This window comes from Boleophthalmus pectinirostris, unplaced genomic scaffold, assembly GCF_026225935.1.
Source record: "Boleophthalmus pectinirostris isolate CB_2022bp ecotype Guang Dong unplaced genomic scaffold, ASM2622593v1 HiC_scaffold_23, whole genome shotgun sequence".
Classification (NCBI taxonomy): domain Eukaryota; kingdom Metazoa; phylum Chordata; class Actinopteri; order Gobiiformes; family Gobiidae; genus Boleophthalmus; species Boleophthalmus pectinirostris.
Genome location: NW_026571207.1, coordinates 24718151 through 24745744, shown reverse-complemented (window position 1 = coordinate 24745744; position 27594 = coordinate 24718151). Strand labels below are relative to the sequence as shown.

The following is a 27594-nucleotide window of genomic DNA, read 5'->3' as shown; positions in this document are numbered from 1 at the left end:
CATTAAGCACAGCCTAGATGCAGTTAAGTGTTGAACATGTAGGGACTTCCCTCCAAATAAAGGACTCTGCTGTGTGTATATGAATATGAGCGTGTGTTTCTTATTCCCAGTGCAATATTGTCTGTTTTGGCTGCAAAGTTGAAAGTTCAAAGGTCAAGGGGTCGTGGCTCAAGTCAAGGTTAAAGAAACAAGTAGAAAGAAGTGCTGGCAAGGAGGCATTAAAACGGTTAGGTCTTTAAATTGTGCTGCTCGTCCTCAGTTTTTTGGTACTTGTTTACACTTAGTGCTGGATGCGTCTAATGGACTGGATTTGGGGGGTCTGGCTGTGGGACCCCCAGTTCCTCCAGTGCTGGTAGTCTCCACTGTGTCTCTCGCACTCCATGATGTACTGCTGCCCCCTGTAGCCTGGATATTGGTAGCACACAAAGCTGCAAGTGCAAATTAATGAAATAGTCAGTGGGGGGCTATTTTAAGGACAGGCAAAAGGCAAGAGTGAGAGATTGGGGATTTGGAACATGTTCAGGGATTGTGTTTGGTATGTTCCGGCATAGACTTCATACTGGGGAGGGTTGTGGTGCATTCGAGAGCTCAGGTCGTCTGTGTGGTGGGTAATAAAAAAAGTGACTTAGAGAGAGGCCTCACTACAAAATGCCTTTTATATGTAATGTCTACAGCTAGTGCTAATTTAACTTAAACTTTGCAAAAGACTGAATCTGAATAATCTGCAAGTGATTAAACAATTAAATAGAAATGTTTGTGTTTATGCATTTATTGGTGAAGCCTAATATTACTACATAGTACATTGAGAGGGATTTAAATAACCAATGCTTTAAAACGCCGGTTCACTCAAATGCACTATGTATGTTTTTAATTTTGAAGGGTCCTCCACCTTATCTCTTTGAAATATTCCACACTATAGCACCTTGCTCTCAGTGTGAATGTATGTTTTCAAGTTATTTTTGTGCATAAAATAATATAAATATTTTTACAAGATATATATTCAATACCATACTATGGAACATGCCAGGCAAAGCATAACATCTCCATGGTAGCAGCCACTAGAAATGTGATGTAGTGTATAGTGCTCAAAAGAGATCCTCACTACTATCGGGAAAGGCCTGCTTGGATTTTTAAGATTAGACTAATATAGAAGTTGAATGTGAATGCCTGTGCTTGTTTGCAGGGTTTGAAGGGGACACTTACGCGCCACACTGCACGTGCATGGAGCCGACCTCGGGCCACATCCAGCCCATGGCCTGCAGAGATGGGTAATCGTCACAGATCTCAACATTACGCCCCAGGAAGTTTTCCTTCTCGAAAATCATCATGCGGCTGCTCTGGTGGGACTGCAAAAGTACAAAAACAAGGTAAATAGGAGCTTAGCAACGAAGCCCGTTATGTCTAGTAGGTTCTTGTGTAGGGTTTACAAATACTTAAGACATTTTTGCTTTCATATTCATAGCAAACATAATATCTCTATCTCAAGAAACCATATAACAGAGATTTTCTCCAGTGATTCTCACAAAGTCTAAACTGAAAATGTGTGACTCAAAATTTTGAAACCATTTTGATATGAGCTACTTTCTCAAGCCCAGCTTTATCTTTGTCAGTGTTATAATAAGTCTAATAAGTTTTTATTTAGTGTTTAAACTTATATTTAGATACCATTTTCAAAACTTGTACTTGGTGTGAAAAAGGGCAGTCAAGTATAATGTTAATATTGAACATAGTATTTCGTCCTTTGTTTTTGCGTACATACAGCACAGTAGATGGGGCGCAGGGACATGAGGCGCTCCACGTGGTACGAGATGTTTCCACTGTAGGAGTCCCAGTGTGGGTACTCTCCTCTCTCCAGGATGAACTGCTGGCCCTGGAAGTCATGGTGCTCATAACCCACCCAGCTGGAAGACAATAGAGGTAAAGATTAATCAGATAAAAACAGATTATTATCATAGGAATTAAATCATAACAATATTGGATTGTTATGGTTTACGGTGCTATGGTGCTATGTCTGATATTACGTGCGATATTCAGTTTTCTGTCTGATCACTGCTAACCATCTTGTTTTTCAATGTCTCATGGTGCACTTTAAGATGTTCATTGTCTTTACATTTAATTTAAAATTAGGATTTACTCGCTACAGTCTCGTCGGTTAACCTGATCTTATCATCTGCATCCTCTCTTCACATTCCAATAAATATAATTTCTCAAGACCACTTGAGTCCTCCACTGTGTTTTTAAACTCCATCCACTCTCACTAGAATCATTTGGGTGATTTCATTTCTGGAAATGCTGATTCTGTTAACTTGAAAACTACCACTGTCTTACCTCACAAGATTAAAAAGAGCATTTTGATGTAGACAGACTCCAGGTATGTTTTTGAGGAGGTAACAATATTATAACATTGCTTAAAGCTCACAAGAGTGAATTTTGCGTAATATAGGGCCTTTAATATCCTCCTTCCTCTGTGCATATCCAAACCATTCCTTGTCCATTCTTAGGGTTTAAAACACTTAAATTGTTTGTTTTTTTTTGATAATTATTTTAAATCTCTTTCACAGTTGCCAGCCAACTTACGCTCCGCTCTCGACCCTGACGGAGCGGATGTTGTCCATGCCACACTCTTGGATGTTGCAGCACTCGGAGGTAAACTCGAGGCATTTTCCCTGGAAGTGCTCCTGCTCAAACACAGTCACCTGCAAGAACAGAGGAGACCTAAACATCATCGTACCAACCAGCCAAGAGGTATGTAATCTTAACTGTTTTAACATTATGCAAGAGAAAATTATAAATCATGAATATTTCAGTCATTATTATCACGATTATTTATGTACTGTCAAAAGTTGCCCTGTTACATAGACTAGACTTATATTTGTATTGTTTTGAATTCATGTCTTAAAAGCCGGTGTATATTTGTACAGAATGTATAACATTACAATGTGGGACAGAATGAATAATGACCATCTCATTCACAATAGAACGTAATATATAGTTTGTTTGTAATTGATTTAAACAATAATTGTAATCAAACTTATAATGCAAATAATTCAGCAGCCCTAACTGACTGTCAAGCTGTTATGTATTTTTACCTTGAAGAATGGAGCCATGCCCATTCCAGAGTTGACCAGTGGCTGCATCATTGGGGATCTTGTAGTTCGGTACATCTTTGCTCCTGAACAGTGGCATCAAATATAAGATGTGACAATTTTTAATTATATATTTGTTTGCCCATTACTTTTGTGCTGCCTTATATTTATAAAGTATACGTTGTTGACCAATGGCTCAGTTTGTAATGTGCACTTTTAGATAAAACCTTTACAATGCAATAGAAATATTATTGTTAAAATGTAGATAATAGCAATAAATTCAATATAGTTCAATCAAATAAAATCAAATAGGAATTGTTATTAATAAGCGTGTTTGCTCAACATAATGCAGTGTGCAATTGAATTATTAGCTTTCATGTGTTTCAGGTATAGGTGAGAAAGTGCTTTTGTGTTTTTAAGTGCACAGTGCGGCCCTGAGCTGTGTGCAAAGCAGAGATGGATCCTTACCTATATTTGGCACTTATTGGAAGAGTTGTGGAGTGGTACGCGCCTACCGCCAGCCTCGCGTAGAGCTTTGAGAGATCCTGGCGCTACAGTTTTATACCTGCGGTCGAGGATGTTTGCGCGTTCACGGCTCTGGTTGGGCTTATGCACTCTGCGAAGCGCGTCCACGGGGCTACGCTCGCGAGTGGCCGCAGTTACAGTGTTGTGCCGGGGGACCAGCTCAGCACATCCCATAGTGGTCACACAAAGGCGCTCGGGTTAGTTCGGGCGCTGGTCAGCAGTACGGCGCGTGGCAAGGGACAAAAGCGCGCGGAATGTGGGGATTAGACGGTCCTCAGAGGGGCACTACTGGGGTCCGAGAAGACCTCGACCCATGTAGAAACGTTCTAGGCTTAAACCATTCTATGTACTGTTAATTAAGCCTACTGTATCTGCATAGAAATAATGAGTTTCTCTTTGCAAGTTACAACTTCAATCTTTTTTCTTTTATTCTTTCAGCTCCAGGCCTAAAGGTCATAATGATGTATCCACTGTTGTGTCTAATTACCTAAATTCATCCCTATAGTTTTTTTATTACATAAATGTAATGATTGTGTTTTGACTATTCACTTTTGCTTTTCTTATTTTATTGCAATAGCTGAACACACAATATATGTACATAGATTGTACATTTCTAATAACAGGCATTAAGTGGCAGTAATACAACATGGCATTAAAAGGATTAATTTTACAAATCCAGTCCAATATAAAGATGGAAGTGAACATATGTGCATTAGAGCACTGGAGCATTTTATTTGAAGACATAATAAAATCAGTTTGAATGTAGGTGAAGGAGTGTAGGTCACAGATACAAACAACAGATTCATATGGTCATTTGAGCATGTCTCAAGTTTGTCTTTGAACTTCAGCTTGTTCTCAGTGTGTCCGCTGTCCTGTCTACACACATCCCGTCTACACACACCCATCTCCACACACCTCGTCTACACGCGTGTCCATGTCTGTGATGATGAGGACTTTCTTTTGTGTGGCGTCACTGACCTCAGCAGGTTTGTTTCACGGGGGGTAATCCTGGCCCTGAGAGCGCCAGAGTATAAAGGGGAGGGGCACAGTCCGAGCCCACACACTCTGAGTGAGGCTCGTCGCAGGCACACACAGACAGGTAAGGCCATTATTAAATAAGTCATTGTCAAATAGAAATATACAGCTGAATAACAGAGCCTGTCCTCATAGCAATCATGTCCAGTGGAGATAAGTCCAAGACTTCTTCTCAGACTGACGGCAAGGCTGCTCAGAGCAAGAAGTCTGAGATGGGGATGATGTCCTACAAGGTTTGTGGAACAAGCCTCATCAAGTTGTAGTTCTTTAAATGTACAAAACGTATTTCTGTGTTTGCTCCAGATGTACGTGTTCGACCAGGAGAACTTCCAGGGTCGTATGATTGAGATCAGCAATGAGTGCATGAATGTGTGTGAGATGGGCATGGACCGCGTGCGCTCTCTGCGCGTGGAATGTGGACCGTAAGTGATACACTGAATACAATAGAGAGTATTTTATAGAAGCACATTATTGGATCATTTAACTGAGGTGTGTCTGCAGGTTTGTGGGTTTTGAGCAGATGAACTTCTGTGGAGAAATGTACATCTTGGAGAAGGGAGAGTACCCCCGCTGGGACTCCTGGAGCAATTGCCAGAGGAACGACTACCTGCTGTCCTTCAGGCCTGTCAGAATGGTGTGTACATGACTCCTGTTTGGTTTTTTATACTTATGTTGTGCTAGTATTACTAAACCTCTATACTCTTTCTCAGGACCCTGAGAAGCACAAGATCTGCCTGTATGAGGTGGGAGAGTTCAAGGGCCGTAAGATGGAGATCATGGACGATGACGTCCCCAGTCTGTTCTCTTATGGCTTCACTGACAGAGTGGGCAGCATCATTGTCAGCTGTGGAACGTAAGGCTCTAAACCACACAAACCACTGTAGTTTACATTATTCTGTGTATACATTCACACATACTTAATACCGATACTCTGCTCTGTACAGTTGGGTGGGATACCAGTACCCTGGTTACCGTGGCAGCCAGTACCTTCTGGAGAAGGGCGACTACAGGCACTTCAACGAGTACGGCGCCCGCTGCCCTCAGTTCCAGTCTGTGAGGCGTATCCGTGACATGCAGTGGCACCAACAGGGCTGCTACACCATGGCCAGCAAGTGAGGCTCAGGGAAGGAGAGAAAGAGAAAGAAAGAGTGGGAGTGAGGGAGAGGGGCGGAGGAAGAGAGAGAGGGGAGAGACCACTGAAGCCTTTCCTCTGGGGCTTTGGGTCACTATTTGACCTGACACTTTCTGACCAGCGGAGATGGACACCACTCAGCCCATAATGGGCCTCCCTGACTTCCTCTGCCTCTGCTTTCTCTTTCTCCCCTCCGAGCCGAGCGGTAATGACCACTATCTGCCCCTTTTTAGTCCCTCACTTCATCCCCTCCACACTTTTATGAAACACCAAAGAGGAAGCAAGACAGATGCTTTTTAACACAACTCTCAGCACAGGGTGTGATGCACCATGGGAAACTGAGTGCTCTGCCCCTGCCTTCAGCCCTTGTGCATTGGACACCCTTTCTGCTGTACAGATTTTTGGCCAAGTTTTCAATAAAAGGAAAAATCATGAACTCATACATTTTTTTTGTATCGTTTTTTTGTAATTGTTGAATAAATTCTGTATGGAGTTTTATTCACAGCCTAAATTGAATTTCAATAAACTTAACTACATCTACATGATATCTGTCCAACTAAAGTATTTTTTGTGTACAAAATACTAAAATGGCATTGTCATTAAAATAATGGTCCTATGATAAGTTCATGGGTTCATCCTTACTCACCTCATTTATTACTTTGCATACATTATAAAATGCCCTCACAAACAATATCTTACACTCATACGATCAACACTGATATATAAAAATAAAAAAACAGTTATGTTTTATATGGAGCATAAGATATGCAACTATGATTTTTTTTTTTTCTATTGCACTTCAAGTTTAGATGTTTAGATGCTTATAATTGTATATATTTGTAACATTTCCTTTAATATAAAACCATAGTGTCATGAGCAATTGTTCATTCATACAGTGTTTAACCAGCCATTGCATAATGTCCATCTGCCCCCCAACAGGTGGAAGCGTCAGCGTGACATCATCCGCACAAACTCTAAAAATACAGGAAGAGAAACGGTGTTAAGGTGATTATTGTCAAACAGACAAAGGCAGCTGTCCCCTCCTCACCCTCAAAGTCCACCAGCCCGTCTCCGTTCAAGTCCACATCACGCAAGATCTCGTTGATCTCTCGGTTTGTCACCTGTTCCCCCATCAGCTTCTTCATGGCCTCGCGCAGCTCTGTTAAACTGATCAAGCCATCGCCGTTGGAGTCAAACTGTACCATAAGAGACATGTTCAGAAACAGTCAAAAATACTTAAAACTACCAACCATGCCTATATACCTCCTTAAACGCATCCCGTAGTTCTTTAACCCCAATCATGTCTGCGGTCTCTGCCAACATCTTTGGTCCCATTAGTTCTACAAAGTCCTCAAAGTCAACTTTGCCTCCACCTGTAGGAAAGACACAGTGTTGTTATACCAGATATTATAATGTCATAATTACAGTATTCATTTACAAATGTTTTATTACAGCGACAGTTTGTAGCTTGCGCTGTAACAGTTATAAAAAATGTATTACAATCACAACTGAACCTGAGCTGCCAGTGCCTTAAATTGCATGTAGAGGACACATACACATTTCCTCATTCTCAGTATATGGACAGCAAATACTGCACTAGAGGCAGCACTAGCACTGATGAATGATGCAGGTGCTGACTCATGTGAGACTCATTCTGCTTTCTGATTGGAAAATGTTCTTGAGATACAAAATAATAACTTTAACAACTTGAACATCATGCCAAATGTATTGGTAATTAATGATAAATCAGCTGTACACATTATCATAAAATCAATACCTATATGTGATTTGAACATGTCTACTTCCTATCAGGGAACACAGTTGGGTCATGTTTACGGAATTTAAAATCAAAATCTTACAGGAACATACAGTTCCTTTAAGCATGAATCAATAGCCTATGCCTGTGTTTCTCAGACTGTGGTGTGATTCAGGCTTACTCACAGATCTGCTGGCTCAGCTCAATCAGTTCCATCTCTGTGGGCATGTACCCCATCGTCCTCATGCACTCGCCCAGGTTATTGTGACTGATGTAGCCGTCTTTGTTCATAAACTCTGTGAATGCCTCTCTCAGCTCTGCTCAACACACAAGGCAATGTTTAGGCCCATATACACAGGCATCTGCTCTCATGTTAGACCTTATTTGACCTTACCATCCATCTCCTCCGGCCTCAGCTCCCTGTCCTAGAAACAGACATGTGCAGGTTTGAGAGGAGCCAGAGTACAACAATGAGAACATTCAAGATGGAAATATTTACAAATGTACTTAAACACAAAAGTGGGGCCTCCAAATCTAAACACAATCTTATGACATAAGAACACAAATGATATGGTTGGCTTTGGCCATTCAAATAAAGGCCTTTTAACTATATTTTTCCTCGTGCGATGTGTTAACTTTTTCTACTGTTTTGGAGTGCCTGGAGGCCGTTGTGTTTTGACAAATGATATGGTGTTTGAATGTAAAAATATAACAGAAGTACAATGAAAATGAAAGTGTGATAATAAAACCCCTACATACAATCAATGTATTGTTTAAGCAGGCTTAGCGTTCTAGCAGTTTGCTAATGTAAAAAAGCTATGTGTTTTGAGTGATCAGCTTTATGTATGTATACTTACATATCTGATGCATTATAAAGGATTAAAGTGCACTGTAATTATAAATAAATACACAATACAGATCATGTTTGATAGCTAGAAGACCATACAGAGCTCAAAGAAAATAATGCTTTAAAAACAACTATATTGACACTTTGCAGCTGATGTCATCAACATTTCCTGAGGATGTGATGCTAACTGTAGACAGTGCTCTGTCTGAAGCTCTGTTACTCAAATTAGACACAATATGACCATAAAGAGCTCACTTAGTTGGAACGACAACAAGTGAGATGAACAGGCCTCTCACACATAAAATTAGACTCACAAGCTAGTTAGCAGTAGTAAGTCACCCTCACCTGTTTTTGTAGGAAATCAAACACCTAAACAGGACCATAAACACTCTTATTGATCACAGTTTCCTGAAAATGTGTTATGTTAAACTACATTTTTTTTGTTTTGTTTTTTTTGTGCTTTGTGTCATCATGGTAACTGCTGACCATTCCACCATATAGAGACAGATGCAGAACACCCCCAGCATGATGTCACTGCAAAGTATCAATAGTGTGTTTTAAGAGGAGTTCAGGCTTGTCCTCACCATCGGCCCTAATAGACCTGATAGTGCAGCCAAACCAATCGATGTGTTGCCATGGAAATGATTGATGGATGCTTGTGCGCGGTAGTTAAATGAGGGCTGAAATGTCTGGTTCAGGTCAGTGATGGCAGGCAGTGACAAAACTATAGCATTACTATAGAGGCAGGGAATAGTAGTAGTAGTGGTGAGTTGTATTTTTGAATTTCCCTTTTTGTTATATTATTCTCATTGCCAATACTGAATGATGCACTATATCACTTTTCTTGTAGATTGTCAGCTACCTGCTTGTCTCCATGGAGGTTCCTGTTTATGACATTAAACTATTTATCTCTGAGGAGACAAGCAGGTGAGGCCATCAAGTCAAGTAACGGGTCAGATCCTTGGGGAATGACCCTGTTCACACTACTGCATGTTTATCAAGGTAGTTTTGAATGATGAATGATGAAAAACAGAGCAAATGCTATTAATGCCATACTGTAGAATATCTCTGCTTAAGAATTAACATACCCATGGACTTGAGGATTTTTTTCTAATGCGCTTTTCTGTCTCACTTGATCAATACTAAAGCTCAGATACTATGGTTTTACTTCTACTAAATTAATCTGAACATAATTTGGCTCAATAGTCTCATAACAGCTTACTTACACAACCTACGTCCGGTATTATTAAAAAGTTCCCATATGGATGAAGATGAGGTGACTGAATAATTGGGTGATTTTAAAGTATATAACTTGTTACATACGAATGCAACCCCCTCTCTTAGGAACACACAGGCCGGGCCTACTATCTGCAGCATCTTGCAGTTCTTCACCAAAGCACCAAATGTTTCTTTGAAAGGCTTTTCCTTCACATCTTGATCCTCATCGTCCTCTAGGTGGCGTTCTGTTTGCGAATGGGCTTTAATGCTGTCATTTGCCCCCTTAGAGTCACACAATTGTTAGTATTAATCATAATCATCTTTGTATAAACAGATAGGAGCCATAGTCAAACAGTGAGAGCTGAGTTGTAAGCCTGGAGTACATAAGCTGCTTTTAATTCCGAAGTAATCTTCTCACATCAGCCGACACTGGACAACTTAGAGCTAACCACTTCTTGTCCAACGGCTCATTTTGCTAATTGTCTGATCCTCTAACATCTTCTGGAGTTATGTAAGACTTACAGCATCTTCTCATGTGTTCTTCAATTAAGAAGAAAATAGGAAATATTTTGCTAAAGGAGCAAAGCCAATACTACTGCCAAAAATTCAACGTGTGGTGGTCTAAACTATACCGAACAAAATTAAATACATATTTTTTCTGCTCAAATAGTTTTTAAGTTTTGTAATTTAACTTATTATTTCACTTATGCTTTTCCTTTTATTTCTTTTTTGTCTCCTTTTTAAGAGACTCTAACCCAGTCAGTTTTGATTTCACTGTCTGAATACCGCTTATGAAAGTTGATTCTTACACATCATTGTTACCACAAAACATAAAGTTCTATCTATCAAGTAGAGTCAGTCAAAGATTTATCATTAAAATAAATAAATAAAATAAAAACTAAACAAAAAGCTAACAAAAATTAATGGAAAGTTTCCTACCTTTTTTCTTTTCATGGATGGTTTGGTGCAGTTGCCCATCACCAAATGAGATTAGTAAAGTCCTTTGTTTCCCTGTTCCATATTTGTTACAAAAAATAGGATCCTGATATACACCATGTTAAAAAAATATTATAGTACTGCCCAAACAATTAATCTCTGTAATTTAAAGCTGCAGCCAAAGAAGTGGCTCCACATTTGAGGCAGTGGTTTTAAAACTTCCCTCCCTCCCTCTCCCTCCATCCCTCTCTCTCTCCTTCGCTCTCTATCTCTCTTTCTCCTCCCCCTCTCTCCATGTCAGTCTGTGTCCTCTCCTCTCACGCGCTCAGTGGCAGTGGGTTTAACGTTTTGACGGGGGAATTAAGTGCATATAAATGAACTGGTCTTAATCCTTGCGGTTTTAGATTACTGAGAAAGATATTCTGATCAAGAGAAATTAACAACTATGACATATAAAAAAAAAGTTTGAATAGTCTAAAATTATTAAGGTAAATAAAAGATAGACTGGTTGAATGCTATACTCCGGTCAAAGCATCATGGAGACCACAGGCAGACTCCTCATTAGAAAAGTTGCATAGTTCATCTTTAAACCAGTTCTCAAAATTCTGACATTTACTTGTTACATAAGGAAATCTTAACCAGAATCAGTACTAGAACTAAAGAGTTAAACCAGGTCTAGGACAAAATCCTGTTCCATCTACTTCTGAGAACTAAGTGCTTTAGACAATTTTTAGGAAGAGAAGAGGAAATTAGAGTGTGTATTTTTAGGCAAATTCCTGTGTCATATGGTGTGGCAGGATGAATGGGGCTCTCGTGCCTCTCTTAATATTTTGCGTGTAAGTTGTTACACAATCTGATGAGCTTTGACAAGAGGGGCGTTGCTGTGGTGCTTTAGAAAGAGACAGCAGAAGTTGGGATCATGAACTTACTGAAGAGTGTAACACATCCACCACAAATTTATAAGCCGATTTAGACAAGATATTAGAGCACAGCTTGAATAATAATACATGTTTTTATCTGAATATTTGAGCCATGCCCATATGTAACATTTTCAACCAATATATAATTATTGCTAAAATACTGAAGCTTCTATTGCTCAAATACAACTTAAGCATTTGAATTAAACTGAAACAGGAAAAAATTATATTATGGGTTATATGGGTAGTCCAAAAGAGAAAAATAGGCCTATATTTTTTTATTACTTAGACTTACTCACACTTAGGGAAATTATTTGGACACAGTAGCTCACATATCACAATTAATATAATAATAATAATAATAATAATAATAATAATAATAGTGTGCAAATATAAATAGTAATGATAAATTAAAAATAAGTAGCAAAAATAGCAACAGACAGGTGTCAAATGTGGCATAACTATTAAAATTCATATGTACTAGTCAAATTCTAAATTAGATCATGTAAACATGAATACTAGAGCATTCAAGTTAAAATAGCATAACTTGTTCTATGCACAACCTCTAACTCTTTGGATGGTGTAATGCAAAATCATGACCACCTGAGGCCGCTGTAATATAGAATTATTATAGGAGTGTGCTCGAGCAGCTGCAGGGACATTAAGCTGAGATGTGGCAGTTTTTTCATGGACAGAGATGGAGCTTAAGCAGTGAGCGAAGACTTATACCACTAAATGTGCCATAGGTTATGACATCAATATACTACTACTTGTAACTACTAAAAAGCACTTTGAGTGGGAAAAAACACAAAATGCTTGCAAATATATGCTATAATGACTGCTGATAGCACCTAGAGAGACAGAGAGAGATGTATTTTAGTCACTAAGCAACTTCCAGCTATACTAAAGTCTTTGTATTCACTTAAGCTTTAGTATAACATGTATGATTTATTTTTATTTCTACGTTTTTGTTTATATTTTAACTATATTGTTATTACTTATATCCTTGTATTTATTATTCATCTTAAGCACATTTAGTTGCTATTTTGGCCTAAAATGAGCACTATAAATAATTTACTTTAATACTAATAATTATCACACATACTTTCATGAACAGAGAACAAACCAACCAACCAAAGAATAACCATGACAGGAGCCTTTACCCTCCGACCTATTCCAATAGGGTAACTAGGATATTTTTATTTTACATTTATAGTGTATCATATTATACTTGTCTTTAAATCAAGTTTGATCTTATTTAATTTTGTGTATTCTCTTCTCTCGTCTTAAAACTGCCTCACACTGCTGCACAAATGTGTTATTTAAATAGGCCAGGGATGTCCAAACCCTATTCACCACATATGCAAACATATTCGTAGTGGGGGGCTGCAGACAGACATGGGGTCAATACAGAGAGACTTTCATATAGAGGCATGTAAATAAGCTTGAAAGACTCATAACACCTTTAAAAAATCTAACACTAGAACACAGATTTTTGATCTGTATCACAAAGCAATGAAATGTCATTGAGGTTGCAGTGATAGAGATATTTGAATTTCAAATAAAAAGTACTGTCTATGATCTTTGGGATTCCCCTGAGTATTTTGCAGCAGAGTTTGAGATCTAATAGCTTGTTGTAGTGATTTTGTTTTAAAAAATTGCAGAATTTTGTTCAACAGAAATAATTCAATCAGTATTTTTTTTTCCTAGCCACTTTTATATGTATTTTCTAGTTTGCTCAAACTATGAATGAGTTAAAATAAACCCCCAGTCTCGGCTGGTGTCAAACTATAATACTTTTACTTTTCAGTCCTGTCCAAAAATGTAATGAAGTAGAATGTACAAATACCTGCTCTCAAATGTAGTAAAAAGTATCCACTTAAAAGCTTCTTAAGTAAAGTACAGATGCCTAAATTTTTTTTTACTTAAGTACAGGTCTTTATTACTTTTACTTTGTTACTTTCCACCACTGATTAATTCTTGCTATAAATAACCGAAGACAGCAGCAATGCCATTAGGTCTGATTAAACTCCTCTATTTTAATATTTGATGTGAATGACTATTTAATGTTAGACAGGTTTAGTCATAGCACGTTTTCATTACTTTTCAATTGCATGTCCAAGTGGGCACATGACTGACGGTAACTCCATCAGTAGTAGGTTCATTTTGTGGCATGCACTTGTAATACTAGCTGTCCATGTTTTTGTGGTTGAGTGTGGTAGAACAATAGTAAAGTGATCTTAGTAAAACAGTGTTGGTGCAGCACTGGGCAGGAACAGATCGGGTTGTGATGTGAGATCAGATGAGGGGCTAAAGACAGAAGAGACAGGATCAGACAAAACCTGTGTGCTCCTTTTGTTGTCACTATACTAAAATTTCAAACTCGATTTCAGTATTGAGGAATTGGCTTGATATTCAATACAGATTTCGATACCACAATAATCACAATTTTCAACACAAAACAGGAATTACCATGTGGTCTTATACAAATTTGATAAAGCTAGTATAAGACTGGTTGTCCTCTTAAAGTAATATTTTTTGTATTGGTACTTTTTCAAATGAGTACCTAGTTTCGGTATCAATTAGTATCTGATTTACGATATTTTTGACAACCTTAGTCTCTATGGATGAAAACAACTCAATTTCTATGTAGTCTATTATTATGATTTTTCTTTTTATGATTTTCTTTTTTAGTTTTTGAGAAAATTGTTTTTTATGTCTATGTTTGTGTGAACATACTGTAGCATTTTTAATACTTGAGGTGCAATTATTTGGATTATTACACTATTCTGTGCTCTACGTTGTGCAAAATGGACTGTCTGAAACAGTTAAGTGCTCCACTGCATATTTAAACGTATACACTCTGACATATACCCTCACTAAAATCATCTGGATAATTTTAGCCCTGGAATTTCCAATTTCTGCTGAACAAAAGGTAACTTGAAAACTACCGCTTCATGACATCACAAGGTGGAACAGTGCATTTTGAGCTTTGAAGATGTAGACAGACTAATATAAAAGGGTTATTTAAACATGTGTGAATGAAATGAAATGAAACAAAAACAAAGGAGGTAACAACATTATAACATGGCTTAAAGCTGACCAGAGGCAATTTTGTGTGTTATTTGACTTCTGACATTTAAAGAAAAGGCAAAGGTCAGTAAAGGTAAGGCCTTTCATGCAAACTCTACCCCTTTAAAGACAGTGTCTGATGAGTTGTCTCTCACGGTTTCCGCGTCTACAGTTTCTGTCTTAAAATATACGGGACCTCTTGCATCATTGTCTCTTTTGTCGCTTATTACCGTGGTGCCCCTAATTAGGATAAGCAACATCAGGGTTGACTTCTCATGCACAACGTAATAACAACTTCCTGTTTTTGACCCCACTACTGCTGTGATCAGGTTACTTGTTTCTAGAAAGGCAATGAGCGGTTTGTAGTGAGAGAAACATAATCTGTTCTTCCTACTCAAAAACATACATCTATAGCTCCTGGCTTAACACAACATGATACCACTAGAATACACATGTTGAAGTGACAGATGCTTAAAGCTCATGCGTGCCAGTGTTGTTCCATATTTGAGCCGACACCAGTGGAACGATGTCTTCAGATCTCTGTGTGACTGTGGCTGTATCCCTTACAGATTACATGTTTTCCGAAGTAGAGAAGCTTAAACCCCCCCTCAAACGCACGCTATCTTCTCAGCTTTAGTCCACTTTGTTTGGCTGTAAGAATTGTTGGCATTAGTGACATGTAGATAATTAAGGTAGCCAATATGTGAAGAAACGATAGGGAGGGTAGGTGCAGTCAGGCGGGGCAGGCGAAAAGTGTAACTCAGATGAGATGGTTTTAAATTTGTATTTGGGGCTTAGAGTTTCAATCATGAGGCTGGAAAGACATTTAATCAGCCACAGAACTTGAGCCACGCAACATGGACCCACACAGAGGACGATTCTACTACAGACTTACATAAAGCGTTTGGTAACACAAGCCCAAAACAGTAGCCTGCTGCTTCATATAACTTTAATAGTGTTCTGAGAGTACAGAGACTCTAAATATAGCCAAATATTTATTTTATTTTAATTTTTTTCTTTCTTTGTTTTCTTTTCATCTTTCTTTTTCTTTATTTCCATGGAATCATGCAGGTTCTACAGTTACTTTTTGTAGGCACCCAAAACTCACAAGAGGGATAAGGAGATGATTTATGTGAATGAAAAATCTAGTTGCAATGTTTTAAGGAGAAGATTGGACAATGTGCATGTAAAATAAGGCAGCCAGCAAACAGAATACATATTAACATACAAGATCCATCTGTAGCCTATTGTACTTTATCTGTTGTATACAAAGAAAGCAATTAGTGGGCCTATTTACATTTTTTAACTTTGCATTCAGATAAAGTCCAATTCATGCAGCACTTACCTGTCCAAACACAGAGGTGACGATGGGCAGCAGGTCCACTGGCTCCGCCTCCTTCTCTGGCTCCTGTGACTCTTTTCTTTGTGGTCCCTCCATCAGCTCCTCCAGGGTCTGCTCCAGTTTTTGTGCCTCTTCGATGGTGGGGTTGGGCCTCACCACTTGGGCTTTCCTCTGCCGTGGCGTTTGCGGCGTTGAGACTTCACCGGGCGTCCTTCCCTGGTTGTCTTTCCTTTTCTTCTGCTTCTCTACTTTCTTCTTGATCGCAGCTTGAACCTTTGAAGGGAAGAGGAGAGCAACAATTACGAGCTTTGGGAAAAAGAGACTGTACACACAAGCCTGGTACTTTTATGTCACAGTGTTCAAAATATGGGGCTCAGTGTCCTGCATATGACACCTGGACATTTAAAATGCATGCAAATTAGGCAGGGCTTCTGTCACTTTCCAGGAAAAAGACAAATGAGATCTCTATTAACATTTTATATGTGGTGTTTTATGCTTGGTTTACAGTGCACATGATGATTTACATTAATGAGGTTTTAATGAACTAAAAAAGAGATTAAACATAATATGGTATTGTTTCATAGATTCATAATTATTAATTGTAACACCTGAAACCAGGATCCAATAAATTATTCATTGACCATTCCAAAAAGACAGCATGCAAAATACGCAAGCATGCATTTATGAAAATATATCTAATAATGATAGTCCAAATTCATCAATATAAATACTTGTTTAGTGAAAATTTGTATTGTGTATTTGTGTAAATTTTGATTTGGGCCTGTAACTATATTGCATTTAATTATAACTATACTATAATTCTATATTATAACTATATTGTATTTCAATTAAAAACTTTTTCAGATTTAAAATAACAATGAATGGACAATAGATCAATTACAAAGCTTATGTGGAGTATAGAGGGTGGTTTAGCCAGACACAGTTAAATGCTATTAAAAAAATAATAAAAGAAGAAGAGAGTTTATAAAGTTAAATCCTCTCAGAGACGGGTAGCACTTTGCTTTGATTAAAAAAGTAAACCTATTTTGCAAGCCCTTCTTTCATTGTTAGTTTCCCCCTTATTGAACCTTTTCAGATGCCCTGCCTTTGCATTAAATTTGTCCACGCACCTGTTTTGCAGTCCTCTCGGGTGGTGCGCTCACAGCCCCCGGAGCGCCTCCTCCTGCTGGTGTCTCCCGAATGATCATGAACATGTTTCAGCGGCGATCCCAATCCTCCCTCTCTCTCTCCCACCCCCTCCCTCACCCACCTCACTCCTCTCTCCTCCGCTACACTGGCCCTTACCGCTGTCTTGTTTTTCTACTTTTATGTGTTAAACCTCACAAGCAATCTGCAACAAAGCTCATAATTGGATCAAACATGGCAATAAGTCCTCTAAAAAAAAATTTGTTAATCAAAGTGAGCAAAAACTTTTCTCAGCTCAAGATATAAAGGCTATAAAATAATCTCCAAAAGTGTAGAGAAACATAAAGTTCTCAATCTCTTCTTTCTTCCTTAAAAATGAAATGTGAAAAATCCAAGTTATTTGCTGGTTGGTTCCGTCAGTGCTGCACCTTGCTTGTCTAGATTTCGGTCTCACAGTGCGTTTCAGGTGAGCAGGTTTTTATCATCCGCAGTAGTCTTGGCTGTGGGATTGGGTTCCTGCACCTCTGCCCTCGTGCCGATCCCTGCCCCTTTAGGTGACATTCTATACCTCCCCAACTTTACTGGTTGCTCGCGTTATCTACCTCTCACACACCGACCTCTCTGTCTCCTCCTCTTCCTCTCTGCATTTCCATCAACACAGACAAAAGATCACATATTCCTGATTTAAATGGCTTGATGAATATAACAATATATGCAACATTAGCCATACATTTGCAGTATATACAGTTTTACAGGTCATTGGTTTCCCTGGAGTGTTCTACAATCTGCCATTAAACTTACCTTTTTTATTAATTTACCTTTTTTTCCCTTTTCCTTTCTTTTTTCCGTTCCTTTTTTACCTCTCCACAGATCTGACCTGTAACTTGGCCTTTTGGCATCATCTGTTTGTCTCCCTGGCCTGGAGATAGATAAGTTAAATATAGGTTAAATGTGGGTAAAACAGTGAGATCTCCATGGAGACAAGCAAGTGGTGAACCCTCCACCAGAAAAGTTACATAGTGCACTTTTAAACAAATACTTATAGCCTACTAATAATCAGTAGCTATGACAGCTTTTGATTTTATGAGGATTTTTACAAATAAGGTCAGTAATAGACTATCAAATCTTCATCCAGTATTTACAATTGTATTTCTAAGAGGGGAACATAGGCCACATAAAGTAGAAATTGTCAAATTATACACCCCTAGTACCAAAACAAGTTTAAAATAAGACTTAACTTGGATTTAAGCAGGACTATACCAGAATCATACATGAGTAAACTTGGTTGAAATCAGGGCTAGTTCAAAAAAGCACTAACTAAAAATTGAAATATGAAATACAAAAATGATCAAAATGGAAGAGAACTTGCACTATTTTTGTGTGTGTGTATATATATATATATATATATATATATATATATATATATATATATATATATATATATATATATATATATATATATATATATATATATATATATGTGTCAATTTTGGGGCCAACAGTATCAAGCTGATTTGGGGAGATGCTGTTAATCCCTCCATCTCTTTCATATCTGAAGCCTTTGTTGTGTCCAAATTGGATTGTTGTTAGATTTGCCCGGGTCAGATGAAACATTCTGAAATTGCAGCGTTGGGTTTGAATAAAAACACCTCTCTTGAATGATGTCCACATTCTTACATAAGCTTATTCTACACGTGTGGTTGGGCAGCATACACAGGTGCAGACAGTGTCCTATCTCAGGCCTAGTTATAAATGTGAAAATGCAAAGAAGCGAGTGCACATCAAACAGTAACAGATCAGTGCTATTTTCAGCTCTACAAAAGCATAATAGTGAATGCAAAAAAACTAATTCCACTAAAAGCTTTACAAATATAAACATGATGTGATTTATTTTTAAAGAAACAAGGCATAGACAGGTGATGGGGTTGAACTGAATAGTGTTATTATGAGCAATACATACTTTTTGAAAGAGAAACAGATAGACAAATTGATATGGTGTGACAGCACATCTATTGTGGTACTTTATTTGGCGATACTGTATTGCATTATTAGCTTTAAAAAAAAAAATTTTTGAGGCTTGTTTGGAGAATAGTGAAAAGAGTTTATTTAATGCAAGTATTCACTGTTGCAAAAATTGCATAGGAAAACTGATAAATCTATGTGATAATGTGTCTATTTCAGCTTTGTGAGTGATTGGCAACTGTCCATGGTATAAATATACATTACCAAAAGTGCTGCTATAGCAGACAACTAATCAGCATTATTATTATAATAATAATAATTTTTTTTTTTTTAGATTAATCATTGCATCCCTATTAAACTCTTCAACTTAACATGCCTCTAGACTTTACCCCCTACATGACTTTTTGTTTAACTTCTCCATCTTGCCCTCATCTCTCCAGTTAACCTGGATTAAACATCTGATACACACTGGAGGTTGCCCAGACAGTGGATAACGTATGGCTTAACATCTCTCCAGTTTCTAATGAGGTTTCCATGAATCACTTAAACTTGGGACCTAAACCGCAAAGGCCCCTCTGTCTCTCCCTCGCACAATCCCGATCCTTATTAACTATAGATGAAACGCCAAGTTACTGACAGTCAAGGTTAAACATAGGCATTCCATTATCTTTAAGTATAGGTCTCAAAAAAGGTGTAGAGGTGTGGAAATATCTCTGACAAGATTGAAAATTAGATTGAAAAAAGTGCGGAAATGTTGAGAGAATATGAGTTTTAACCTTGGTCAGAGACAGGTGAGTGATTGAGGGAGTGGTAGCTCAGGAGCAATGTAGAAGTGTAGGCTTGTGTTACTAATGCTATGTTGATCAGTCCTCTATAATATCTAATTACAGATGAAGACGGAGGCAGACGAAAGGGGTGAGCCTGGACATAACCCCATCAAGTCTGTAACACTGAAGTCTGCAGTTAATGTATAGGGTGACGCACATAGACAAAGATAAAACTTTTATTTGGGTCAGACCAATTCTCATTATTTATTTGGTCGCAACAGAAGTCATTTAAAATACTCAAAGGTCAATGGCAACGTGTAAACCATGTCTAAAAGGACACTGGAACATATAGATGTCTTTGGCACTAGACATGAATTATTCACATAACAATAAAATATTATTAGTATAGTACATTATTCGTTTTATATTTTCAAGCAATTTTATTTTAGTCTTAATTTTTTAATTTTTTTAGATTAGTTTATACAGTCTATTTTTTGTTTTTTCTAAACAGGATTATTTTATTCTGCAATTATAATGATGTTCCTTTTTTTTTTAATTAAATCTTATATTAGTAAATGACTGATGTGTGGTGTTGCACTTGATTGTACCATAATGTAGAATCTGATTCACATTATTTAAATAATCAGAGTAGGTGCACATGTACGCCCTCTAGTGGAGCTATATAGAAGTAGCAGAAAAATGCAATGGAAATGGGGAAAAGCCATTGTGGGCTCTACTTGAGCTAACATTGCTTAAGTAAAATGCATTTTTAAACATTACAATTGCTAGGAAATGCATTGGTTGACAGTTTATAAAATATCTGAGAATTCAATTATTTTCAGGATTATGCTACATAAACAAAATTAATATATTTACAAACAAAGGCACATTTTATTTCAGGTTAGTGTCCATTTACTAGAATAAAGTGCCCATTTTAATATAAAGCAAGTTAAGCCCAGTGTGGTGAGACTATGATAAGGGGCTCTCGGTTTTGCCCGTTGATAATTGGCCAGGGGTTAAAATATGGGAAAACCGCTTCTTTGAATTTAGCGTCGTAGAAAGTGAAAAGATGGTCCATGTCCTCTGCATTGTAAAACGCCACTTCTCCCCGACCATAGTCCAGGTAGACCCCCACCCTCTTGGGACGCTTGGTTGGATAAATCAAGCCCTCCTCCTCTGAGTCAGTGCAGGCCTCATACTCACTGGTCCCGTCTCCATTGTCCCGGAGCACTAGGGTCCAGAATCCATCTTCAGGACAGAGGCTGATCTCCTCCTTTCGGTTAACAGATGCCCTGGCTACTCCAAGCCCCCAGGCAGTTTTTGATCCCACATCCACCTCCCAGTAGTGTCGCCCCGAAGTGAAAGCTTGGGACCCCAGGACGATGTTGTAGCGGGTGAAGCGCTCTGGGTTATTGGGGAGGGTGGGGCGGATGTTGCCCACCTGGACACTGGTGCGGCACTCGGAGACCCACAGGCAAGGATAGGCTGTGTCCGGATCAAGAGTCACTTTGGTCATGGCTAAAACAAAGATGAAAAACTTTTACTTTTATGTCACAATATAACATTTTTGTGTTATGAGAAGTATGTGACAGTATGGGTACACAAGCTTGTGACAATTTAAGGTCCCAAAGTCTTGTTGCATCTCGTGAAATCAAACTTTCTGAGTGATAAATTAGTGTGATATAAACAGCCTGATACAGAAGGACTTTGGTTTACTTTTTGTAGTGTAGTTTGAAGGGACTTTTTCATTTCTGCTTCTAAAATGATCACAATTATTATTCCATAATTCTTACAATTCCACTTGAATAATCAAATACACATTTTGCAAGTCCATTTTATTTTTGAATATTTATTTACATGTGGTTTAAGAATCTGAAAATTTAAACAAACTGTGGAAATGTAAAAATGTGAAAAAAAAAGTCTAATTTGGTACTAAATCAGAACTAGACTAAAAACTAAACCAAGCTCTAAATCTGGAACCAGGTCTGACCAAGGACATCAATAGACTAAACATGACCTACAATTACATGCTATGATCCTGTAGGCATATCCTTGGTGTTGACCTTCAGCTTAGAGACACTCTTAATCACTCACTGTTAATTTGCTGAAAGACGAGACGTGCCAGAGTTGTAGCTAAACGAACACACTAAATTTTAAATGCTAGTGTGTGTAACTACTTTGACGTAAACTGAAATTTAGATGTGTTTGGTCAGTCCGAATGCCCTTGGTGGATACACAATGAGAGACGAAAGAAGAAAGCAGGTTACAAGTCCATTAATCATTGCATTTTTGACATTCTTGGCAGCCAAAGCTTAGAGCAGCTTAGAGGGAGTTTGACAGTGAAGGAAAATAAACAGTTTAGAGTTTTTGAGACAATGGAGCTACAGACACTGGTTGACTATAAAATTTCTGTCCACCTTTTGTTAACAGTAAAGCTGGCTCAAAGTGGAATATGTACATGTGTAGAAAGACACACAGAGATGGATTACAGATTACTATTGCACACAAACAATAGCAAAGTTACACTGGCTGGATAAAACATTTGTAACTTAAATATAGTTATTAAATAAAATTGATGTTTTGCCAAGAAGCTTAAGAGATTTCTGGTCATGGTTTGATGTAGGAGCATTACAAAGAAGGGATAAACTGTTCATCTCATTTAACACTTTTCATGTAAATATAATTATATGGCCAACAAAAGCACAGCATTTTTTTTACTTCTTTAGCAAATATATTATTACAATTTGATCTTTTTTTTTTGTAGATTTTGGTTTTATTTAGACCTTTACAGTGGCTGTTGTCAGTTAGTTCTGATTATTATCACATGTTTGGAGTTATAAGATTATTAAAATGAACTATAAGCAACAAAATCATCTAATTTCTTTCTGATCATGGTCTCTCTGGTTATTCTCATCAAACTGTGCAGTTTGCATGTTCTTTAAGTCATTTTAAAGGTCTGGAAATTAGATATTCATCTGGTTTTGGTGAACTTGTAACTGTAGTCAGTGTCAAATGTTAAATGTAAGCCTGTAGAATAAAATTATCAATTACTTTTAATTAGTCTTTGTTATTGGATTTACCTGACTGAAATATTGACCACATCTTCCTCCATGTTTTGTATTGAAGAGGGCCCAGGAACTCTCCAGACTGTAGATCCACACTCACCTCCGGGGGGTGCTCAAACAGGCTCTCAGCCCTAAACAAACACAGGAACAGACCCTTAGCTCTGGCACTCTGCAGGTCTTTTTTAAAATTACTTCACAACCTTCATTTTTTGTTTTTCTCAGAAGTACAACTTCACAAACAAAGGAAATGTCATACATACCTGTTATACAATGCAACTAAATATTTCTACCTATAGTAACAAGATTTGAATTCTTTAAACCGTAGTTTTATAAACAGTTGTTCCCACACTTCAACATTAAAAATAGACATGACAACTTTGCTTCATCTGAGAATTTTCAATGTATATTCTGCTTTTAAAATAAACTTTTAACTGAATACCAGAAACAAGTAATTGACATAAAACAAATATCTAAAAAGCTACAATAACAAACAAAGTACATTTTTCAGTTTAGATCCATTTATCAATACATACTATCCACCCCAGAGTGAGTAAGGACTGGTTCATAATTTATGCAATTTGTCTTTCTTGACCCAATCTCCTCAGTTCATTTCAACCTGGGGATTTGCACTTCATTAAATTCATAAAAAGGAAGGGAATGCATTGTTTTTGTCTTGACTCTAGTTTGTTCAGTATGTTTAAACCTTATAAAGTCAGTAAATAGATAAATATTGGTTAGTATTTCTTTTTGTGCAGTTTATCAGTTAAACCACAGTTATGTCCCAACATCCTGTCACAGCCTTAGGTCATCATAGGACAAACTTGAGACTTGCAAATGCGAGTTACTTAATAGAACATCAATGCAGTCACGTAACACGCATACAATATATCAGTGTGACATGGTTTGATTTAATGGGAAATACACTCACCCTCCGATGAAGTCTTTGATTCCCTGTAAAGAGCAGATTAAAACAAGTTAAGATTCAGCTATCTGCAGAAACATGTTTTAGCCATATGGCGCTAGTATTTAGTTCCTCGTTGTTGTACAAATAGGGATTTAACAATGCATTCAGTTTGATGATTTGACTTTATCTTTATAACCGAATTCAGCTGTGATCTAATGAAAGAGGAATTCATTTTTGTTCCCAAATAATTTTAAAAGGTTCTATATTACACAAAATGCCTGCATGTGAGCTGTTAGCCATGTTATAATGTTGTCACCTCATCAATAACATAACTGGGATTGTGTTTTGTTTCATTCACTGTCTGTCTGCATCTCAAAATCTTAAAATGTCTTTCACCTTGTGATGTCATGTAGCGGCAGTTATCAAGTTAACAGTTACCTTTTATCTTTAGTTCAGTAGATGGGCAAATCCAGGGCTGAAATTATCCAAATGATTCTTGTGAAGGTGTATAGAGTTTAAAAACACAGTGGAGCACTTCCTGTATTGCCACATGCCAGTGTTTTTTGTTTGATAGAAGAACTCAGACTAAATATGCCGGTTTTGTGTGTTGAAAAACCAAAACAAAAAAAAACACAACCCCAGGTATGTTTGTGATGGGTAAACAAAACTATTAATACTCCAAATAAAGTGACAAAAACAAAATGTCAAACAAAACTTTTAAAAATTTATTTGTGTGCACGGTAACAGTGTTTATTACCAAACACGTGAGCTGGATCATCTGATATAAATGTACTTTTTTAACAGTAAATGAATACTGTTACATTATTATAATAAATGTATTACCAGCTTATTTTGTACTGGTCATCATTTCATTCAGATAAACTAGTTTTATCTATTTTAAATTCACAACTGTTCCTTTAAGTGCTGCAGTTATGTTATTTTATGTTTTACCTTGAGTTGCTCTGGGTTTTCTTCCTCTCTTAGTTTGGCACACAGTTCATCAGCTGTTTTTTCCAGCTGGCTTATCTGCTCTGTGGCCTGTGTCAGAGCCTCCTCCAGTTGATTAAGTTTGTCCTCTTTCTGCCTCTGTAGTTTTTCCTTGATGCGTTGCTCCTCTTCAAGAAGAAAGTCCCTCAAACGTCCAATCTCCGCTGTGACCTGCTCCTCCAGGTCTCCAGCCTTTTCCTAAAACACATGTATGGGAAAGTACCATTCATAAATCAAAATATATTATTCAATGTGGATAAAATGGACGGACCCAAAAGATCATTTATTACAATATCATATGATTTGCATGTTTTCTATGACATTCATATAAACAGGTAGCACGTGTACTGAGAGGAAGAGGAAGTACTTATTCATTCTATTTGTCCACATCCTGTCAAACACAGAAGTGAAATCTTTGTGTGTGCAGTGCACTGTGCACATAAACTGGGTCAAATCGACAGACAGGAAAACACATGCTCACAGTAGCAGCGGATGGTATGTATAGTGTAGCTGCAGGCTGCACCCCGTAGTGAGTTTACCCTGTAGACATCGTAACAGACAGGCCTGTGTGTAGGTTACCACTGCATAACCCTTATCAGTCTCTGTGAGGGTGTGTACACTGTGCACTTTAATATTGTGTTTATGCTTTTCATTTGGAGGGGGTGAGGAAGACAAACACTGACTGACGCACACCTCTGTCATAACATATCACACCAAAGGTTACGGTTTTACCAAATGTGCGAAACCCCAGGTCTGAACACAGTGAGTAATGACTGAGTCGAGTGGATACCAGGTAATGGGGAGGAATGCAGGTGAGTGCTGCCTAGCAACAGGCTTTTCAGGTTCAGTCCCTACAACACATCTGTATTAAGTGTCAGTGCCAAAGCTCAATGATGAACATACCACACACACATATATGTATAGTATATACTGTATATAGTACGTAACTCTATACCTTAATGAGGAGAATCTTATCATTGGTTTGTCTCTGGAAGAGCGAGGCCTCCTCTGCCTGCAGCTGCACCCTCTGCAGAGCCACTGACAGTTTGTCCTGAACAACAGTCATATGAAACACATTAACAAGTGGTGTCACATATAAGTCAACTCAAGACATGATCTGATTGGCTCCTTGCTCTAAAAAACAACTGTGTTAAACAGGATTCATATGATACTCTGCCTCCAACCAAACAGTGTGACCTACAAATTCAAACAAATCAGGAATTTAGCACCAGTAAAATGCTCAAACATGGACAGTCAACAGAGTTAAAAGAGCAGCACTGCTCTGCTGCATTCCTGTTATACAGTGTCTACAGGCACCAAACAGACCAGTGTCCTGGGACAAGAGTGAGGGGCACAGTTAAACCTGTTCAGACACTAGATGGCTTTTTTTTTTTTTCGCTTAAAAAAAGCTCTTGAAATGTTGGCAGGTTAGTGAGAAAAAGAGAGAAAGGAGTTCATATTTGCTGAGTAAAGGCATTCCTTAAAAGTAATATCCCAGGTCTGTAACTAAAGCAAACATGTCTTACCTTCTATTGTTCTAGTACTAACCTGTTAAACTAGCTAATAAAAAGTTGCGGAAGATATTTGTAGAATAAAATTAAGAATTATATATGTACTTGGTAATGTTATTCTAGTTAAGCTCCTTACAAGATAACAGACAAGTTTGTAATCTGATCTTGAGATATGCACTGTATTTATGCAGTGATACTAAATGTAAGGTTGGGGTGACCAGACTTCCCTCTTTACCAGGGACAGTCTCAGTTTTGAGCCCTATGTCTCCTGTCCCGGCCAACTTACCAAAGCCAGTGATTTGTCTCAGTTTTATACAAGAAATGTCCTAGGTGTCCCTATTTTGACTAATTTATGAGTAACCTGTAAACTTAAACTTAAAAATTAGTTTAAGTCAAAAAATATCCCTCAGATTATATACTGACCCACAAGGAAATCGAAAATGGACAATGTTACGCTCAGTTTTATTTACCTACCATCCCAAACCGGGTGTGTTCCAGTTTTGAATTTTGAAATGGTCACCCTATGAAAGGTATTAATGAGTTGTTATATTATGAGAGTTTGAAAGGCAGTACCCTGTAGTTTTCAAAGGCCTCGTTGATGGGGATGACATTGTGAGTCTTGTGGTCCCGGGACATACCACACACCAGACAAATGGGCAGCTGGTCATCCTCACAGTACAGCTTCAGCTTCTCCTCGTGCTCCTCACACATGTCCGAGCACATCCGGGGCCAGTGAGAGATGGACGAGGCCACACTGCTCATACTGGAGCCGAATTCGCGCTCCTCGGGGTATTCTAGCGCGTCTTCCGTGTCCAAGGCCGTTGGCACAGCAGAGCTGTCCATGACGCGCGCGCGGCGCACGCTGTCCACAACGTTGCACAGCAGAGAGTTGGGACGAAGTTTGCGGGCACAGGCTTTTCTACACTTGGGACAGTTGGATAGTTCTTCAGCTTTGACCTCCCAGCACTGGATGATGCACTTCTGGCAGAAGTGGTGGCCGCACTCGAGGATGACCGGGTCCCGGAACAGCTCCAGACACACGGGGCAGGTGAGCTCGGACTGGAGCTCTTCAAGCGCGCTGGCCTCCGCCATTCTCAGTAGCGAACATAGTCCCGAAAAACGAAAAATAACTCAAGTTTGAGAAGTCTGTAACTGTCAGCAGTGAGAGAGCGGGCGGGGTCTGTGTAGAGGCGGAAAAGACTGGAGGCGTGTAGCAACAAGCAGAGGCAGACCTTACACGCCCCGAGGCCAAACAGGCTTTATACGAAATGCCATGGGAATAGAACTGTGGCCATACTGAAAATAGAAAAGAGACAAGTAACATTTGAACAAAATGTTTAGACGAATACTATAGTCTCTAGTGTCTAGGGTGTAGTCTATTCTGAA

At 38.2% G+C, this 27594-nt stretch overlaps 3 protein-coding genes across 7 annotated transcripts; 1 reads left to right on the top strand and 2 right to left on the bottom strand.

Annotated features, from left to right (window-relative positions):
- Nucleotides 1–156: 156 nt before the first annotated feature.
- Nucleotides 157–6708, bottom strand: cryba1l1 (crystallin, beta A1, like 1). The gene is made up of 6 exons (XM_020927285.2): nt 6673–6708; nt 3090–3172; nt 2578–2696; nt 1760–1901; nt 1204–1346; nt 157–428 (listed from the first exon to the last, which is right to left on the bottom strand). The coding sequence occupies exons 2-6, from the start codon at nt 3162–3164 to the stop codon at nt 281–283; spliced, it is 627 nt and encodes a 208-aa protein (XP_020782944.1). The 5' UTR covers nt 3165–3172; nt 6673–6708; the 3' UTR covers nt 157–280.
- On the bottom strand, nt 3135–27407 carry LOC110162364 (calcium-binding protein 2-like). 4 transcript variants are annotated; one of them, XR_008632940.1, is made up of 14 exons: nt 26782–27407; nt 25653–25748; nt 24662–24895; nt 23735–23757; nt 22822–22937; nt 20945–21259; nt 17831–17931; nt 15870–16139; nt 7929–7959; nt 7720–7851; nt 7042–7151; nt 6827–6974; nt 6673–6752; nt 3135–3172 (listed from the first exon to the last, which is right to left on the bottom strand). XR_008632940.1 is itself a non-coding variant. In XM_020927247.2 (13 exons), the coding sequence occupies exons 1-13, from the start codon at nt 27298–27300 to the stop codon at nt 6727–6729; spliced, it is 2121 nt and encodes a 706-aa protein (XP_020782906.2). In that variant the 5' UTR covers nt 27301–27407; the 3' UTR covers nt 6427–6726. The 4 variants fall into 4 exon arrangements, 3 of the variants coding, with proteins under 3 accessions (XP_020782906.2, XP_055015101.1, XP_055015102.1); XM_020927247.2 differs by lacking the exon at nt 3135–3172 and having other exon boundaries at nt 6427–6752; XM_055159126.1 differs by lacking the exon at nt 3135–3172 and having other exon boundaries at nt 6427–6752; nt 26683–26810.
- On the top strand, nt 4398–6323 carry crybb1l1 (crystallin, beta B1, like 1). 2 transcript variants are annotated; one of them, XM_055159138.1, is made up of 6 exons: nt 4398–4710; nt 4782–4879; nt 4950–5068; nt 5148–5280; nt 5357–5499; nt 5591–6323. In XM_055159138.1, exons 2-6 carry the CDS (start codon nt 4787–4789, stop codon nt 5760–5762), a joined length of 660 nt encoding a protein of 219 aa, XP_055015113.1. In that variant the 5' UTR covers nt 4398–4710; nt 4782–4786; the 3' UTR covers nt 5763–6323. The 2 variants fall into 2 exon arrangements, with proteins under 2 accessions (XP_055015113.1, XP_020782894.1); XM_020927235.2 differs by lacking the exon at nt 4398–4710 and having other exon boundaries at nt 4743–4879.
- Nucleotides 27408–27594: the final 187 nt, after the last annotated feature.